Here is a 17,126-nt window from a genome sequence, read left to right as displayed (position 1 = left end):
ACTGTCGGGAATGCATCGTGATCTTAGCATTCACTTGTAGCGAATGCGTGGGTCCCTGTCTGCTTGGCATTTTGTGTGCTTTCTCGCGTTAATTTGCAGTTACTGCTCTTTCACGGCCACCGGAAATGTCCGTCGCCAGCAAGCTGGGTCGCTGGGTGAGATGTGTTATCGACGTGTACGCACCAGTCGCAGTGTTTCCTGAGAATAGCGCGTTTTTTAAATGTAAATAATCGCCAGCATTGTCGTGTGCATGGTTGTACTGTACGTGCGATGCTATATATCTCTGGTGAGGATCAGGTAAGAGCAGATCTGTTGAAGGACGGAGAGGAGATATGTTGTGCTAGAAAAACTAGCCAGCCTGTATGCGCAAGGCCTTGTGACCTCGAAAGTACCAGAAGCTTGGAAGAACGCAAACATTATCTTAATTCATAAGAAAGGGGACGCCAAGGACTTGAAAAATTACAGACCGATCAGCTTACTGTCCGTTGCCTACAAGGTATTTACTAAGGTAGTCGCTAGCAGAGTTTGTTCACATTCACAGCTGTAGCTGGTGGACTGGCTTAGGAGAGCCAGGCTGGCGGCCGGATTCTCTGGAGTCCAGAATTAAGGACCCCACCCGGGTGTGGACAGCGCATTGGCCTCTTAAAAAAATTTAATTCTCTTCCTCACCGTTTTTACATAAAGGCTTACTTTCGATCGATGTGCCCAGATCTCATATGACAGTTTGTAAAATGAGTGGGCAGCGTACAGTGCTCTTCTCTTGTTTTGACACTGTTGGTGAATGATGTACTATATAGTGTGAGTTCACCATACAGTTAGAATACAGTTACTGTTCTTGCACTGTTGCTGTTCACAGTGCACTGTTCTTGCACTGTTGGACGATATGTCATTGATGGAATAGCGCGTGCGATGTTGGTGGCGGACACCTGCCAAAGTAAAAGCCTGGGCGAGTTGGTAGGTGCTCATTTTAAAACAGCACAAACAAGACAAGGACGAAGGAAACGTACAACACTATGCCCCGTTTCAAACATCAAGTGCAACGCTGTGAAGGCTATGGAAGAAGTCCGCACAAAAAAATAGAGGTGTATCACTCCGTGCTGTTCTGTGGCCTCGTGCTCTAACGCGTCACTGCGGAGAATCGACATGCAACTGGGGATGCGTGGGATCAAATCCCGCATGGTGAAACTTTTTTTCTCGCACATATTTTTTTTCCATCGCAAGTTGCATTTCGCATGACTTGGAATGAGAAATCTCGTTTTGTTCAGAATCGCGTGAATATTATGCCGCGTTCGGAAATGAACTGCATGCATCTGTTCATTTGATGCATAGCGCGTTAATGTGAGCTGTCCGAAATCCGTTGTCAATGAGCTCGCACCGGCTTTTGGTCAGTAGTGGCGTTTTCCTTCCAGATTCTGCAGCATTGTGACTATACTTTTTAGATGCAAGCGAGAGATTTGAGTGAAAAGATGGCGTTCATTCGTCGGGTTTAATTAATTAGCACAGTGGTGAGTGCTCCGCCGTGGCCTGATTGACAATTGGCCGTCTGCAACTTTCGACTTCGTCGTTGCTGAGGAACCCACTCTTTTGTGGGTCTCTCTTAAGGTACCTGGCATGCTATGAATTGTTCCGTGCAACCGGTTAGCGGCAGATCTAGTCTTCGCCAAAAGAGTCTGGGACCGTCTTTGGCACTGGGCTGAAGAGCCCAAAGGACTTGGCGAGAGCAATTATTTTTTACTGATTGTAAAGTTCAGAAGGAAGATGTCTGTTAATTTAGAAAGCTGATTTATGATACATGAGCACAGAAAACACATTCTAAACTTCTTAATCGCCTATTTTCGGACTGTATATATGCAGCATTCTTGTGCATATCTGCAATTCTTTTGTTTTTGTTAAGATATTTCTTGTTCCTAAGCAAAGTGCGTTTTCCTTTGTCATTGAAAAGAGAGCTCTATAACTTGGCTATGATATGTGGCAAAAAAGCAGTATATTTAAACTGATCGGTCAAGTTATTTATACACACACAGCCCCAATATGACGTGTTTTCCCGTGTTAAGTGTTAAATTTAGAACATAGTCTTGATTCACACAGTGACAGAAAATAGTACTGCCTCTAGAGTTAAAGATTTGTTGTCGTGCACAAATGTATATGAAGGCAATACAGAGGCAAGTCAGCTTGTCTCGATTTCCCTGCTCTCCTAGAAGAGCAGAGGCTGCTCAGGCAGGATTTTCATGCAGCCAGGCAAAAAGAGTTCCGAGTTATGGGAGCGCCAAGTAAGAATGCAGTAAAAGTTGTACAACGCTATGAGGGAATATTTCGAAAGAGCAAACAATAAATGGGACAGGACAATAAAGAATGTTGACCACGCAGTGTGTGTGAGAAATGGTTTATTCTGGAAACAGCCATGGAATGGCATGGATCACTTTGCATACAAATTAAAGGGCACGTGCAGTGGAGGTACTCCAACAAACAATCATTCCAGTGCTCCAAAATTGGGGAAAAAAATGTGCAGACCATTGAACAGCATTATTTCATACAACGAGAACCTGATCAATGTCTACACAGGGTCCAAAAAGCAGTGCATTTTTAGTCAACAAAATCAAATTCCTGGGACATGTACAGTTCGCGTCACCCTTGTGTAAAGCATTCAAGCTGTGTGCACCTGGTAACAAAAAGTGAAATTACAGAGCAGCCCCTGATTTCTCGGCAAAGTGGTCGTGTCTACTTTGTTTGCGGTTATATCTGGCACTACTTCAGCTAAAGTGTTTCCTTTGGTACCTAGCAGCTGCGACAAGATCTGGATTTATTTGCACGGTAGTGCACCGCCCGAGCGCTCTACACAAGGGTGACACAGGCTGTACTAACAAAGACATGACTCGAAAAAACAAATTCACACTGAACTGAGCAAGAGCCAGCTTGAAATGATTCACACCCCCAAAAATAACATACGACACTGGCACTGCAGCATTGCATAACATGTCAAAACGACCAGAGATTGACAATAACGCAAGACAGCACCAAACCGGGACTCCCTTTTCAGGACATGAAAAACAGACACCCATACATATCATTCCCAACCCTCACACACAAAATGAGGCTCATTCTTAAAGGTGTGTGAATGTTAGAAATTTTTGGACAACAAATTGAATAAATTCCTGTTCAATTAGTCGAATGAATCAGAAAGTACATGTTCAAAATTATTTTAAACGAATCGAATTTGCTCTCAAATTTTCAGATACTTTCCGAATAATTGACACAACGCTTCATTTTTTTTTTTCATTTTTCATTTCATTTGTTCTTAGTTTGCTGCGTACAGAAAGCTAAAGGATCATGGATAGAAGGTACTGTATACCTGACTAGGTCCCTGAACCCTTCATTTGTTCGGAAACAGTGCAATTTTTTAGAACAAAAAACACGAACATCGAACCTAGGAAATTCAAATGCAGCAACTACAAATACAGCACTAAAAGAACATTACATACAGAATTAATAAAGGAGAATTACAACAAACACGTAATACTTCAAGGAAAACAGTACTAGAACTAACCAACAAAGCAGACATAATTCACCATGTAAAACAACACAACAGGTCTTACACGAAAAGGAATCAAGTATTAATGAAATGAAAAGTGGAATCGGACAGAGGTCACCATTATTAAGACATGATTTCATCAAAACATACCAAACAGCAGAACATTGCTCAAATAAATATTTAACTAAGTCTCTCTTGAACAATCTGGTTTGAAGAAATTTTCATTGCAATGTTAATTTCTCTATTTTGATTTAGAAGTGAGGGTATTAAGTATTTAAAACTTTGCTGGCCATAGTTGGTCCTATGTCGTGGCATTCTGTATTTAATTACTGTATAATGAAAGGATTGATTTTTTTCAAGATATAATTGTTAAAAAAAGGTGTGATTATTCCTCCTCGCTAGATAAATGTGCATTGCAATTTTATATGTATATAACTGATGCATGTACAACACAGTGTGCCTTTCGGAAATATCTCTGGTTGTTGTCCCAGGATTTAAACCTTCTATTGCTCTAATGGCTTTCTTTTGAAGGGTTGTTAAAGCTTTTATATTATTAGAAGTTGTTGTTCCCTAGATTAAAAGGCAGTAATTTAAATGAGACTGTATCAAGCCAAAATAAAGGGTTAATCAAAATTTCTCAGGAATTTGGTTTCGAAGCTTCCACAATGCACCAATTACCTTTGCTAACTTTAACTTTAGGTTGTCTACATGCTCATTCCAATATAAAAAATCATTAAAGTATACATCCAAAAATTTAATGCATGATGTTGATTGTATGGTTTCGTTCCATTAATACAAGCTGAAGTTGCTATCTACCTAGACATTTCTTGACCGAAAAACAACACATTTGGTTTTGTGCGTATTTAATTCTAACATATTGCAGAGCAACCAGTCAGAAAGTTCTCGTAACCAATAATTCGCAGTTTCATTTAGGTGCATCAAGTCAGATCTACTAAAAAAGGCATTAGTATCATCAGCATATAGTATTACCTCATCTGTATTAGGTATATTGCATATATCATTAATGTAAAGTAAAAATAAAAGTGGGCCTAATATTGAACCTTGCGGAGAGGTGGTCGCGGCCGCTATGCTGGACGCCATTTTCTCAAAAGTGAAAGGGAGCCGGAGAAGTAAACACGACGGCCAGGGTTGTGGGACAGCGAAAACGTGAAATGGAAAAAGACGACAAACGCAAAATACAAAATCACAGATCTCGATCAATTCACTCGCAATAAGAGCGTTTTTTGTCACGCTGATGACAAATGTATTACTTACGAAGCCTGCCGGCAAAGCATTTGTTATTTTTCGCTCACCACAAGCAACGCACTATTTTGTGTCGTGGATGCAGGCAGCACAAAAAAGAGCGTTAGCTTCGGTAGCGTTGCACATGATGTTTGAAACGGAGTATAGGCTGGTCAGCAGCGTATTCAGGCGGTCCGCGCTACTCACTTCTGCGCAGGCGCCATAACCATGGCGGCCAGCTGCGCCAAGTCGCAGGTGATCGCTGCGCGCTGTCGCCTCGCCGGACTCTGCGCAGCGCCGCGCGTGGCGTCATCACTTAGCTATGCGCCGCACTGCGTATGCTCTATGCTCTTAGCGGCTGCGCTGCGGCAGAGGATATAAGCTGCGGAGCGGCCGCTCGCCTTGGGAGAAGGCGCAATGGAAGAAGACGCGGCTGGTTGAAACTGAAGACACTTGCCGAGACGTTCTTCACGTACCTTGGGCGTCTCTGACATGCACTTAGTTCTTCGCACTTCATTGCCTCATGCCAGGCAATGACTTCGGGGTCGGTAGAAGCAGCTTCCGGTAAACTCTGAAGATGCCGTTTTGCTATAGACCTTCTCCACCCGTTGATGTCACAAAGATGCTGTGGCGCTGATGTCAGTAGCAACTTTCGCACGGTAGGCAAAACAGGTTCCGCATGCCCGTGCCTACCGCTGCAGCTGCCACAGCTACCAGCGGCTGTATGATGCCTGCACACTGCAGAAGCAGCATGTGTTGACCAGTTGCGTCACTGTTGGATCCCCATAGTAGCATAAAAAGGAAAATTAAATTAGCCTTGATAGGTTTCTCGCAGGTAAATACCGTAGTAGGAAATGGGCCGCTGTAGTAATGTTCAAAATCTGGGTGTCGATCGGCACTGCCAGTCAGTGTGCTTCATTGCAGGAAAGTTGCTGCGCTCATTCACCTGAACATCAACATAGTGCGCTTAAAATTGCTGAAAGAAAAAAAAGCACATATGTAGCTGCGCACGTATTTATCATCTCGAGCCGGTGTGCACAGGGCACTGGCAGGTTCACTTGCCACCAAGGAATGCGTTCTTTTGTTGATAGCACAGCATGTTTTAACATGTATAGGAATTATATGAACATATAACGGCATATTTTATGGCATTTAATATTCGCTTGACTCTATTTCTTAATATGACCGACACAATAAAAAAGCCCAGTAAGTTGTGTCAATCTTGTGCGGTCACGTTGGCATGCTTAGAATAGAGTAATTTAAGCGTACTAAAATCCATATGCTTTTTCACTGCATCAGGCATGTGTCATAAGCTGTTTCATGAGGTAGTACATGATCGCGAAGCTTGTTTTGAAGCTGCAGGCGGGTTACTAACAGAGACACGTAACAAGATTGAAAGGAGACGCGGCAAAGAAAAGTGTATTCGTTATTTTTTGCATGAGATATTTGGTGAAAATATGATACTGCTATGCTAATTTCAGTGATGCTTTTTATTTTCAGCTATACCTGGTACAGTTTTTGGGTAATTATAATTAACATCCTCAAGTTACCCCCGGGTTAAGTTTATTTCCTCGTTTATGGTTTCTTCGCTTTCACTTTGGTCAAAGAAATGTGGAACTAAAATCAAAGAAACCTCTGACCTCTCTTCTTCGTAGTGATACTAAGATGGCGGTGCTCCGTCGTCGGAATTCTGCGGAATTCGCGACATGTCAGGACCATCAGAAACGCAGTTACCTCGCAATTTTGCACGGCCACCCATCTAAAAAGCATAATTTTACCAATTTCAACTGAATATGTTTCTATAATAAGAAAGTAATTACTCATTGGCACCCACCCATGTGCTGCCACCCATGTGCTGCCATGCGGCTACAAAAGAAAGCGCTTTCCCAGAAATGTCGTAGTTATAGAAAAATTTGTCCTGACCCGTGGTTCGAACCCGGGACCACCGCTTCACCGGACGAGTCGCTCTACCAACTGAGCTAACCGGGACAACAAGCGTATGGTAGCGATTCCCCTCAGCATTTTACCAATATTTTGCTATAATTTTTCGCCACGACACAGAAGACCCCAGGGCTTGGAAAGGAAATAATTTCAAAAATAAAAAAAATTAAGGGGGCACTTTGTTGACCTAAAGTGCGGCGAGGCGAAAGCCTTTAGCACGGTGTAGCTGCTTGTGTCACGTATGTGTAGTCAAGATTTTAATTAAGAACACAGTTGTTTGTGAATCTTAAATGCTGGAGACACTGCAGGGCGTTTGGGAGGCATTCGTCTGAATAGACGTCTTTCTGCAAACACTCTCTAGCGTCCTAGACAAGGGGAACTACATTTGCGTTGGCAGTAAGTAGCGTAGCCGTTAGCACGCTCGGCTGCGGAACGGAAGGATAGTGGTTCGAATCGCATCGTGCACAAAGATTTTTTTCTTATCGAGTTGAAGAGTGTAACGGACGGACGGGCGGATGGACGTGAGCATGAGCCATTAAATTCTTTCGCCTTAAAAATTCATCAAATTGACCAGTTTAATGAGGGGAAAACCGGCCTGGCTCGTGCATGATCTTAGCAAAAAACAGCGCTTACGCGGGACACAGGAGATCGAGGACACAACGCTGAACCCACTTTTCGCACTATGCGACACGTGTGTCAGCTGACAGTAAGCGCATGTGTGCTTCGCCGACGAATGGAAAAACTTTATTTTCGTCAGAACGCATGTGTGGACGACTCCGTGCTAGATGGCCATCAACCCATGGCTGACGGCGGCCTGGGTTGGTGGCCCACTCCACGACCCTAGTTTGGACGACTGCGTGTGCGGGGTAGATTTTGTTTAACACAACGCCAGTGCTTCCCCTCTCTACTGTGCCGAAGTCCCCGAGGTAAAACTGTTCTGGCTAGTGCACAGTGTCAAAAACTTATTTTTTTCGATGCCTCGCATATAAATTAACGGCAGAAACACTTTTTGTTTACACCTTACCATATACCAAATACACAGTGGCAAACTATTTTCCTGAATACTCTGTACGTGGCCAACATGAGCTTGTGTACTTAGAGAAATTACTAAGTTGAAAGCGTCAACCACTGCTGTGATTCACAGAAACTGAAAACAGGCCTACAAGCCTTGAAAACCCACGCACAACTCCTGTCTGCGATACCACTTCCAGGCCTCTTGCCTACCGCGAGCCCTCTAGCGACTGCCGCGCCACCTCGTTTGTTTGCAAACATGCAGGAAGTCTATACACGCAACCAGCAGCCGCGTCTTCTTCCATTGCACCTTCTCCCAAGGCGACCACGACTTATATCCTCAGCCACAACGCAGCCGTTAAGAGCACAGCTGCATGTGCCCTTCCTTTCCTCAAAATCATCAGCGTCTAGAAAGTTGGCAATGGCAGTGAACACAATGAATGCCGACAGCTTTCGCTTTATATATCCTGGATTAGATGAGCTAATCCGCATTCATTTTTTATAATGCGAAAGCATTAAAACACTAATTGGAAAAAATGTGCTGGAGGTCTTTGGCTAGAGGAAAGTAACGCCACCAGAGCAGATGGTTCCCTTTGGCTGTAGAAAAGTGATGTCACCAGGCCGGAAGTGACGTCAGACTTGGTAAATGCATCAACAGCTTCTTTATGCTATCGCATTGCCAGCGCATAAGGTAATTAGGTGTCCCTGTGATATTTTTTTATTGCAGTGGCCCAGAATGGATCCGTGCTACCACATTCCAGAGTCGGAGGTGAAGGAGTACGTCAAAAAGGGACCATGCTTGGACATGCAGAGGACGCTGTCTGCGGTACAGCGTTTTCTGACGGTGTTGAAAGCACACGAGGTCGACTTGCTTCTGCCGTGCGGCAAGACCGAAAAGAACGCTGTGTCGTACTGCTGGATCGCATCGAAGCTGCTCGTTCTGAATGCCGTCCTTGAAGGCGTTTTGTTGGAACTACGTGAGGACGTCCCCGGTGCCCTGTCTTTGGTTACTCTCGACGCGCGAGGTGTGGTCGAGCATCCGGACGCTGCCGTCTCGGACGCAGCCTTTCTCGTGTCTTGGCTCTTGTGTCACCACTGCTGCGTGCGGACAGTACATTTAGACAACAGCTCCTTGCGCTGTCAGTTTGCGCCGACGGTCGTCGGTAGGGCGCTGCAACGCAGCTCAGGTATAGTCGACCTTAAATTGAGTTTGCGCAGTTCACTACAAAGGACGCAGGCCCTTGCTGTTCTGGTGTCCGCGCTGCAACACATGGTCAGTCTGGAGACACTGGACTTGGGTGGGCTGGTGCTCGATCGCAGTACTGTGGAGAGCGTCGTTGCAGTGCTTAACAGCACCCGCTTGAGAACTTTGGTGCTTGGGAACTCTCCACAGGTGAAGAAAGTTGCCCTAAAGCTTTCGCGCGCACTGAGGAAATGCACATGTCTTACCTCGCTTGTCATAAACGACAGAGTTAGAGCCCTTCCTGAAGCCGCGCTTCTTTTGGAGAAAAACACAACTCTCCAGAGAGTTTCGTTATCGGGGGTGACGGGGGAGCTTGTTGGCGAGATACTGCTTTGTTTGGCACGCAACAATACCCTCGAAGAACTCTGCCTTAGTGACGCTGCTTTGGGCGACTATCCCGTGCCAATCGCGCCCATCTACGCGTTCGCTGCCTCGAATCGACGGCTCAGGGTGCTGAAACTGACGCGCCTGGAACTTGGCGACGCTGCTGCTACGGCGTTCGCTGAGTTGCTCCGTGACAACAAGACTCTGGAAGAAATTGATTTCTCAGGAAGCGGCGTGAGCGACTTCGGCGGAAACGCGCTAGCCGAAGCCCTCGAGGTCAACCGCTCGTTGAAGACCATCTGCTTGGAGGAGAGTCAGCTGTGCGAAGACACCGTGGAGAAATTTGCTCGAGCCCTGTCTCAGAATAAGAACCTCGAGCAGGTCAGACTAGGCATCGTGGCCCTGCCCGAAGACTGGCGTCTTTCAGACGATGCTTGCGATTTTCCCGCTGTCTGCAAGCGTCTCGAAGTGACTTGGAACACATGGTGCCTCGAGCGGATAGCCAGTTGTTTGAGAACTCTGAACACTGAGCAGCCTATGAGCGCAGAGAGAGCTTTTCTGAGGCTGTGCTGGACTCGCCGAACCACCATTAATGGTGTTCGCGCTATTCTCGGTGCAGCTTCTTGTGTAACATTTCTGAACGAACTCACTATCGGAAGTATCCACGTTGATGAGCGCGGCTTCGCAGAAACCATCGCGGCGCTTTTGGTTTCAACAAAAACGCTGAAGAAGATTGAAATAAGTGAAGCGATAAACGCGAGCCATGTCGTGAGAGTGATTTTGCGAGCCTTTGAGCGGAACACTACTGTGTGTACTGCTCGACTTGCCTGCAGCTTAGGTAGCCCCAGCACTGCTAACGCCTTGAAGAGGATGCTAAATGTCAACAGGACGCTTCACTCAATAGCGTTTAGAAGTCTGAATGTGCACCCGAAGTCCTTAGCTAGGTTCGTTAGTGGTATTCAACGAAACAACGTTCTTACCGACTTGTCATTCGGATACTTGTTTGATGAAGAAGGCATGCGGCAACTGCGGGACTTACTGTGGCGAAACAGGTGTCTTCTGAGCCGAGCTGTGAAGTACGCTGAACAGACCGCGACTGATATCGAGTCAGTGGAAGCATTTAAAATGCTTGCTGGTCGAGACAGTCTGCTTTGTGCGCTCAAGAAGGCTACTGGAAAGACGGCAGCTGAGTGTGAGGACATTGTGACCAAAATTTCAGACAAGCTGCAAAAGGCGGTGCAACTTGAAGTAGCCCCTTTACACCTTTCCCAAATGTGACCTCCTGGACACTAGTGCATATTCTCAGTCATACCAGTTCCTATTTAAAACTGCTGTAAGCCTTGCGTGTCTCTTGGCTTTAACAAAATGTGTGTCGTTATTCTCGATTTGACAGCAAAAATTTCCGCATAGGATTGTAATAGAGGTTCAGCACTATGGCACGAATGTAGTGGTATATTAACTCCCTTTAGACACACTTTTCATTTAAAAATCTGAAAGTTTGTGTGTGTATATTGAATGGCTCAAAAAACTTGAATTCACGTACGCCGCACACTTCCATGCTCACAGAATTTCAGTTCTGTTCTTAAAAAAAGCACGAGCAAACATATTTATGCCCAATTAAGTATTTCCTTTATCATCCGAAGCTGTTTCCACCACGAAAATTTGGCTGCAATGTCCTTTAGTAGAGTGTTCTACCGCGTGAGAGAAGAAAATGTCATAGCACCAGAAAGCACTTCCAGGCGCACCGTGGAACTTTTTTTTTTAAGGGGATTTAACGTCCCATTGTGACTCAGGGATGCCGTCGTAAAGTGCTCCGGAAATTTCGGCCACCTGGGGTTCTTTAACATCTACTGACATCGCACAGTACACGGGCCGCTAGAATTTCGCCTCCATCGAAATTCGACCGCAATCGAACCGGCATCTTTTGGTTCAGCAGTCGAGCGCCATAACCACTTATCTACGCGGCGGCACACATAGAGCTTTGCAACGTCCATATTTATTTCTCATTTTTGAATAGTGATCCTTTCTTCTAGGCACAAAATGACCCTACCATTCTGCCCAGCAGAGATGTTAAACGCCCGTATCAACTACTCACGAAAATAGCTGCAACTCAAGAATGAAGCGGCAAATGCCCCTTAGAGGAGGCTCTCCAGCTAATCGCATTGACATATTCTGATGACGTCATGGTTAAACAGGTTAATCCCCTTGCACCTGCGAGCCACCTGCGATGTTACACTGGCTGGTAAAGGTATTAATCGCGACTTCATCACAATCGGTCGACGCCATTGGTTGGAGAGCCTCCTTTGAGAAGCATTCGCCGCTTCGTTCTTGTGTTGTATCCGACTGTAAAAAGGTTTGAAAAGTCGCGTGCACAGACATGGGCGCCGTTCCGCAAAGGGTTAAGAGGAGGTAAAAGCGCTGACCTTATTGTTCGGACACCCACACGTGTGCCCTTCCTTACTTTCGCGAAAGCCGCGATTCGCCAGTGCAAATTCCGCATTTCATCGTGCCGTTTATAAGTAGCCTTTTGCTGACGCGGTTATTGCCATAGCGGATATGCCGCTATCACTCTCTTACTGCAGAAACACTGGACTGTCTAAACAAAAGCCAAAACAGGCGCCTATCCTTAAGAATGTAAATTCAGTAGGAGCTGGCGGCTTCAAAAGCAATGCCTCTACGCTCTCTAATACCATGGCTTTGGACATAGAAAGCAGCGAGCTAACTTGCATGCTTTCGTTCTTCAAATTTAACCCCGGAGAGAGAGAGAGAAAAAGATGAACGGAAAGGCAGAGAGGTTAACTAGGCAACGCCCAGTATGCTGACCCACACGTGGGAAGGGGAACGGAGGGAGAGTTAGAAGGGGAGAGAGGACAGGAAGATCATTTTTCCATGTGTCCGCAGGCCATTGCTATAATCAGATACACCTTAAGTCTGCAGTGAAGCTTCGCCCACACTTAGGACCGGCGGACAGAATTCCTCCACGACAAAAAAGTAGTGCGTTGTTGAAACTTCTGTTGTCCCCTAAACAAGAAGGTAATCACTGGAAAAAAGTTATAAGCTCTAGAATTTTGATACCTGGTTAGTTTAATATAGTAAAACATTGAAAAGCTGATTTCGTTTACTTCTGCAATTATCTAGCGGAGTATTACAGTACGCCACGGATTGTGGCTCTGGCTCAGTGTTATCTACTGCTGTTTTTTTTTTCAAGTTGTATCTTACTGTAAGAGGGCACACAGGGCACGCACTGAAAGCTTATAACCTTGGAACCCAATCCTCTCTCCAATTTAACCCCAGAAAATTAGGTGGGCGGATGATATTAAGAAATTTACAGGCATATGGTGGCCTCAGTTGGCACAGGACAGGGTTATTTGGAGAGACATGGGAGAGGCCTTCGCCCTGCAGTGGGCGTAATCAGGCTGATGATGATGATTATTATGTCGTGAATTTGCGACATACAGTTTGCACGCCTGGTACTCATATCTGCATAGAGTTTGGAAACAATGTTTTGATGTGACCATGTTCTCAGTAGCCAGTGCTTTGCAGTCAAAATTTTTGGCGTCACTTCATTGTGACGAAGTTGTGTGAAGGCAAAGAGGGCGCGAAGTGCGACTTCAAGCCAGTGGCCAACTATTCTTCATCTCTTTTTCTCTTTTTTTGACGCATGTTGCGGGGAAAATAAGACATTTGATGGATAAAAAATTGTCTACAATTGTGTACAAAGCTCTCTCCTGTCCTTTATTGCTATCGCTCCCCTCTATACTCCTCGCTATCCTCTCCGTTTTCCTTTCACCTTTGCTGGCTGTAGCTCTGATGCTTAAGATATTTTATAGCAATTGGTCCGCACCATTCTTTTCCTTCACTTTTTTCTTTTTTCTTCAAAATAAACCTCTACCACCACCACCTCCTCCTGGCCCTGCCAGTTGGTTTTAGGCCTTTTATTTGGTCTTCCACACAACTCAAACTAGCCACACAAAATGCACCAAATGCTGATTGTTAAAGGGACACTGAGGAGAACTCTATCATTTTTTTTTTGTTAGCAAAAACTGATCTGATAGTTCGGCATTTCATGGCTTTGTTGCCGCTTGTCCGGGCGCGAAAGATGCATTTATTTCAAAGAAATTTGTATTCGAAGATGAAAAAGTTTTTCCCGCTGCTCTGATTCAAACTCAGGGAACTCTTATGACGCCACGGCAACTCTTATGACATCTCAGAACGGAGTGACGTGATACGTGACGTATCAAAGTTGAGAGGGTGGCTATTGGTTAGATTTTTTCAAATGTCAGGCAGCAGCCATGGTTGCGGCCAATACGTACGCCGTGTAGCTCCGGCGGGCCAGGAAGATCCGCTCCCGGAGGTCGGGCCGGCCGAGACGTGCAGACTTTCCAGCGTGCAAAAAAGTTGCCAGAGGAGAGGGAAAGGCGCGAAGATGAAAAAATTCAAATTTTGACTACAGATAGCTCAGATTCTACAAAGCGCATTTAAAAAAATCTTGCTGGACTATATTCGTGGAGCGGCATGCTTTAACATCCAAGGCATACTGCAACTTTATTGAGCCCCTTTAAAACAAAAGGAAAAAAATATAAAAAAAATAACAGTGTTTGTGTCTGCGAAGTGACATGCAATGAGGGCCATAAGCCACATCATTAGCACTATCACATTGTACCTTTAATGCGGAGCTTAAGTGTCCCCCGAAATCTGTCATACCAGACCAGTGTTTGATTAAACACATTCAATGATGACTTCAGTTGCAAACCTTCTCACCAGCTGCATACTTTAATAAGCAGGGTGCTGATTGGTGCAAAATTAGAATAGTAGCCGGTTGTTGCAACCGCCGCGGTGACTCAGTGGTTAGGGCGCTCGGCTACTGATCCGGAGTTCTTGGGTTCGAACCGGACGGCGGTGGCTGCGTTTTTATGGAGGCAAAACGCTAAGGCACCCATGTGCTGTGCTATGTCTGTGCACGTTAAAGATCCCCAGGTGGACGAATTGTTCGAGAGCCCTCCACTACGGCACCTCTTTCTTCCTTTCTTCTTTCACTCCCTCCTTTATCCCTTCCCTTACGGCGCCGTTCAGGTGTCCAAGATATATGAGACAAATATTGCGCCATTTCCTTTCCCCCAAAACCAATTATTATTATTATAACTATTATTATTATTGTTGTTGTTGCATAACTTCGGGCATTCAGATTAACTGTTCAGGGCTGTTAGAAAAATAAGGGTAAATTTGCACCGTGCCATGAAGCAGCTATTACTTAGTAACACCCATGCCCACCATTACAATACCAAGCTTTGTGCACCTGGCATGTGGTACATAAGAAAAGTATTATAGCTACATGGTTCTGTGAGGGTATCCTGTTCACTTACATCATATTTTGCTATGAATATTTAGCAGATGCATACCATGAATAATGATCCTTCTGGCTCCTTCTGGAATAATGGCTCTTCTGTAAATGGGAGGCAGCGGGTTAAATGTTTCAACTGCCGGAGGCGATGCTGGCCAGGTTGGCCTTCCAAATGGGAGGCTGTGGATTGCATCAGGCAATGGCAGTAACAGGACACATGCACCAAAAAAATGCTAAAAATACATCTTGGCATGTGCAGCAGCTGAATGCTGCCACAGTACAAGATAAAGCAATTGTCTCCCTACTCTGAGCATAGGCTGTTGAGACGGCATAGGCCAGCCTAGGCTTGTGGTTGGTATTGTCAGAATCAACATCTGCTGAAACCACAGAGACAACAGTAGGACAGCAGAGCCACAAACCTACATTGACATCAATAGCTGGAGTGCATTCAAAGAACATTTTATGGAAAATGGTTTTAAATTCAGTTCGCTTCGAATGATTCTTAAATTTTTAGCCGTGGGGTTCATCACAAAAATGGTGGCGATTTTTTATACTATGGAGAAACCAAAGCAGACCTCAAGGGCTAATGCATCTACAACCTTGTCGCCTTCTTGACCTCTCTTTATACTGGTACCCCATGAGCTGGCACCTACCGTTTGCCTCCAGGAAGCCCTCAGGAAACCCTAACCTACTTCCTGTTCTTCAAATTGCACATTTTGCACATCACGCAACACCCCAGCTCTATTACTTTACTGTGCACAGCCCATGCAGTCCCTGCTGGGGATTTGTCAAAATCATGACGTTGGACATGGAGGCTCAGCTATAGTAGTTGAGTAACCACAGTGTAATGCTGCTGCAATATTAAGCATCTACATCATAAGTTACAGCTGTGGGCCATTTCAAGGTTCTGATAATGTCCTTTTCAATCTGTTTCAAGAGATAATTATTTCCATTTTGTCATTCATTGCATCTTGAACAAGTATAAAGGAAGCAGGAAAGCACATCTTGCAACTTCAAACAATCAACAAGAGTATGACAGTGACGGGGAGAACTTTGCCTGTGTTGAGTTGATGCCTTGTTGCGTTCCTGTAATAAAAAAGATTCGAGCTCTTTCTGTGCACCACAAAAGTGCTGACACAAATGTTTTTTAGCTGTTGCTGTCCGCTTTTCACAAATACATTTGCAATTAAGGTCTTGTCAAGGGAGTGCCTTTTCAGTGAAGTGTAAGTTAGGGGTGCATTTGGTACTTAAAGCAAAACTTGCTAGTAAATACCCGCATGAGAAAAATGCACAGTATGAAAAGATATGCTGTATAGCATGTTCTACAATTTAATGCGGTTTGTAGGATGCTTCTTTCAGCTAAACCAGGAGATTGTTCGAGCACGAATTCAGCACAGAAATGGCATTTGGTTGGCAGAATTTTTTTATACCACATTTACCACATTTGTTTGGGTTACTTGCCTGAATCAGTCAGAAGAAGTCAGATATTTGCATCGTCTGCAGCAACGATAAAACAACACAAGCCGCTCTATCAGTGATTGCACTGGTGTCACAATCTTGTTTGCCAGCCATGGAGATTCAGCAGAGGAGGGGGCATTTTACGGGAGGCTTAAAGACTCATTTTCATGAAAGGCCTTCAAATTTAGCACAGTTTTGTCCAACTACGTAGTTTGTGATCATTGATAAGGGAGTTCGTCCCCAGCTCTCCCGCAAAGCCCCTTCTTGCCCCTCCTTTGCCGAATCTCCATGGCCGACAAATGAGATCGCATTACTGGTCCAATTAGTGAGACAGCAGCTTGTTAAGTTTTGTCGTTGCTGCAGACGATGCAAACTATAGACCTCTTATGTTCAATTCAGACAAGTAACCCAAACACGTCGTATAAAGCAGTTCTGTTGACTGAATCTTATTTCTGCACAAGATTTGAGCCCAGACAATCCACTGGTTTACCGGAAAGGAAAGTTCTACGGCTCGCATTTAACTGTGGAACAGACTGTATATGCCATAAACTCATTGTGGCACTCTGAGTGGTTGCATGAATCTATATGCCAGATCCAGTGAGTTATGAAGTGAGGTTATGGTGTCGTTTTCTAGAAAGCTTTTCTGTGCATGCTAGCAAAGAACACATCATTGCAAACATAGTCACATAGTCGGTACAATAAAAGCACAAGCACAGAAGTGCAAGCATTCTGCTCATATTTCACGAAGAATGTACACTAAAAAAATATATAAAGCATTGAATGGTGTTTGATGTTAATCTAGGGCATATCGCCCAATCGTGTTGGGTACAGCTCGCTGTGGGTGTCCATAAGCATCAGTGGGGCCATGCAGGCCTAAGTGATACTTTTGTCTTCATTAAAACATCAATTCCACTGTTGGCAGCGTCATCTCGTTGCAATGACTTTTGCAAAGGACACAGCAGCAGTGTGTTGACTTCTATGAATTGCATGAGTGTAGTAAATAATTTGCAACCAACGCGCATGCTGAGAGTACTTGA

General features: G+C 44.8%; 2 protein-coding genes across 2 annotated transcripts in view; both read left to right on the top strand.

The window, feature by feature from the left end:
• LOC144136518 (uncharacterized) overlaps positions 1-17,126 on the top strand; it is a 29,027-nt gene that overhangs the window by 226 nt on the left and 11,675 nt on the right. The window lies entirely within an intron of this gene.
• Positions 4-15,758, top strand: LOC144136517 (uncharacterized). The gene is made up of 2 exons (XM_077668894.1): positions 4-155; positions 8,451-15,758. Exons 1-2 carry the CDS (start codon positions 126-128, stop codon positions 10,566-10,568), a joined length of 2,148 nt encoding a protein of 715 aa, XP_077525020.1. The 5' UTR covers positions 4-125; the 3' UTR covers positions 10,569-15,758.

Source organism: Amblyomma americanum, chromosome 6 (genome assembly GCF_052857255.1).
Source record: "Amblyomma americanum isolate KBUSLIRL-KWMA chromosome 6, ASM5285725v1, whole genome shotgun sequence".
NCBI classification, from domain to species: domain Eukaryota; kingdom Metazoa; phylum Arthropoda; class Arachnida; order Ixodida; family Ixodidae; genus Amblyomma; species Amblyomma americanum.
The sequence above is the reverse complement of the archived record's forward strand: the minus strand, read 5'-3'. Positions and strand labels throughout refer to the sequence as shown.

Bases quoted from the DNA above. Each gene is read 5' to 3' on its own strand.
- LOC144136517 (XM_077668894.1), top strand. From the start codon at position 126: ATGTCCGTCGCCAGCAAGCTGGGTCGCTGG. The intron at 156-8,450 runs GTGAGATGTGTT...TTTTTATTGCAG, and splicing joins CCAGCAAGCTGGGTCGCTGG to TGGCCCAGAATGGATCCGTG.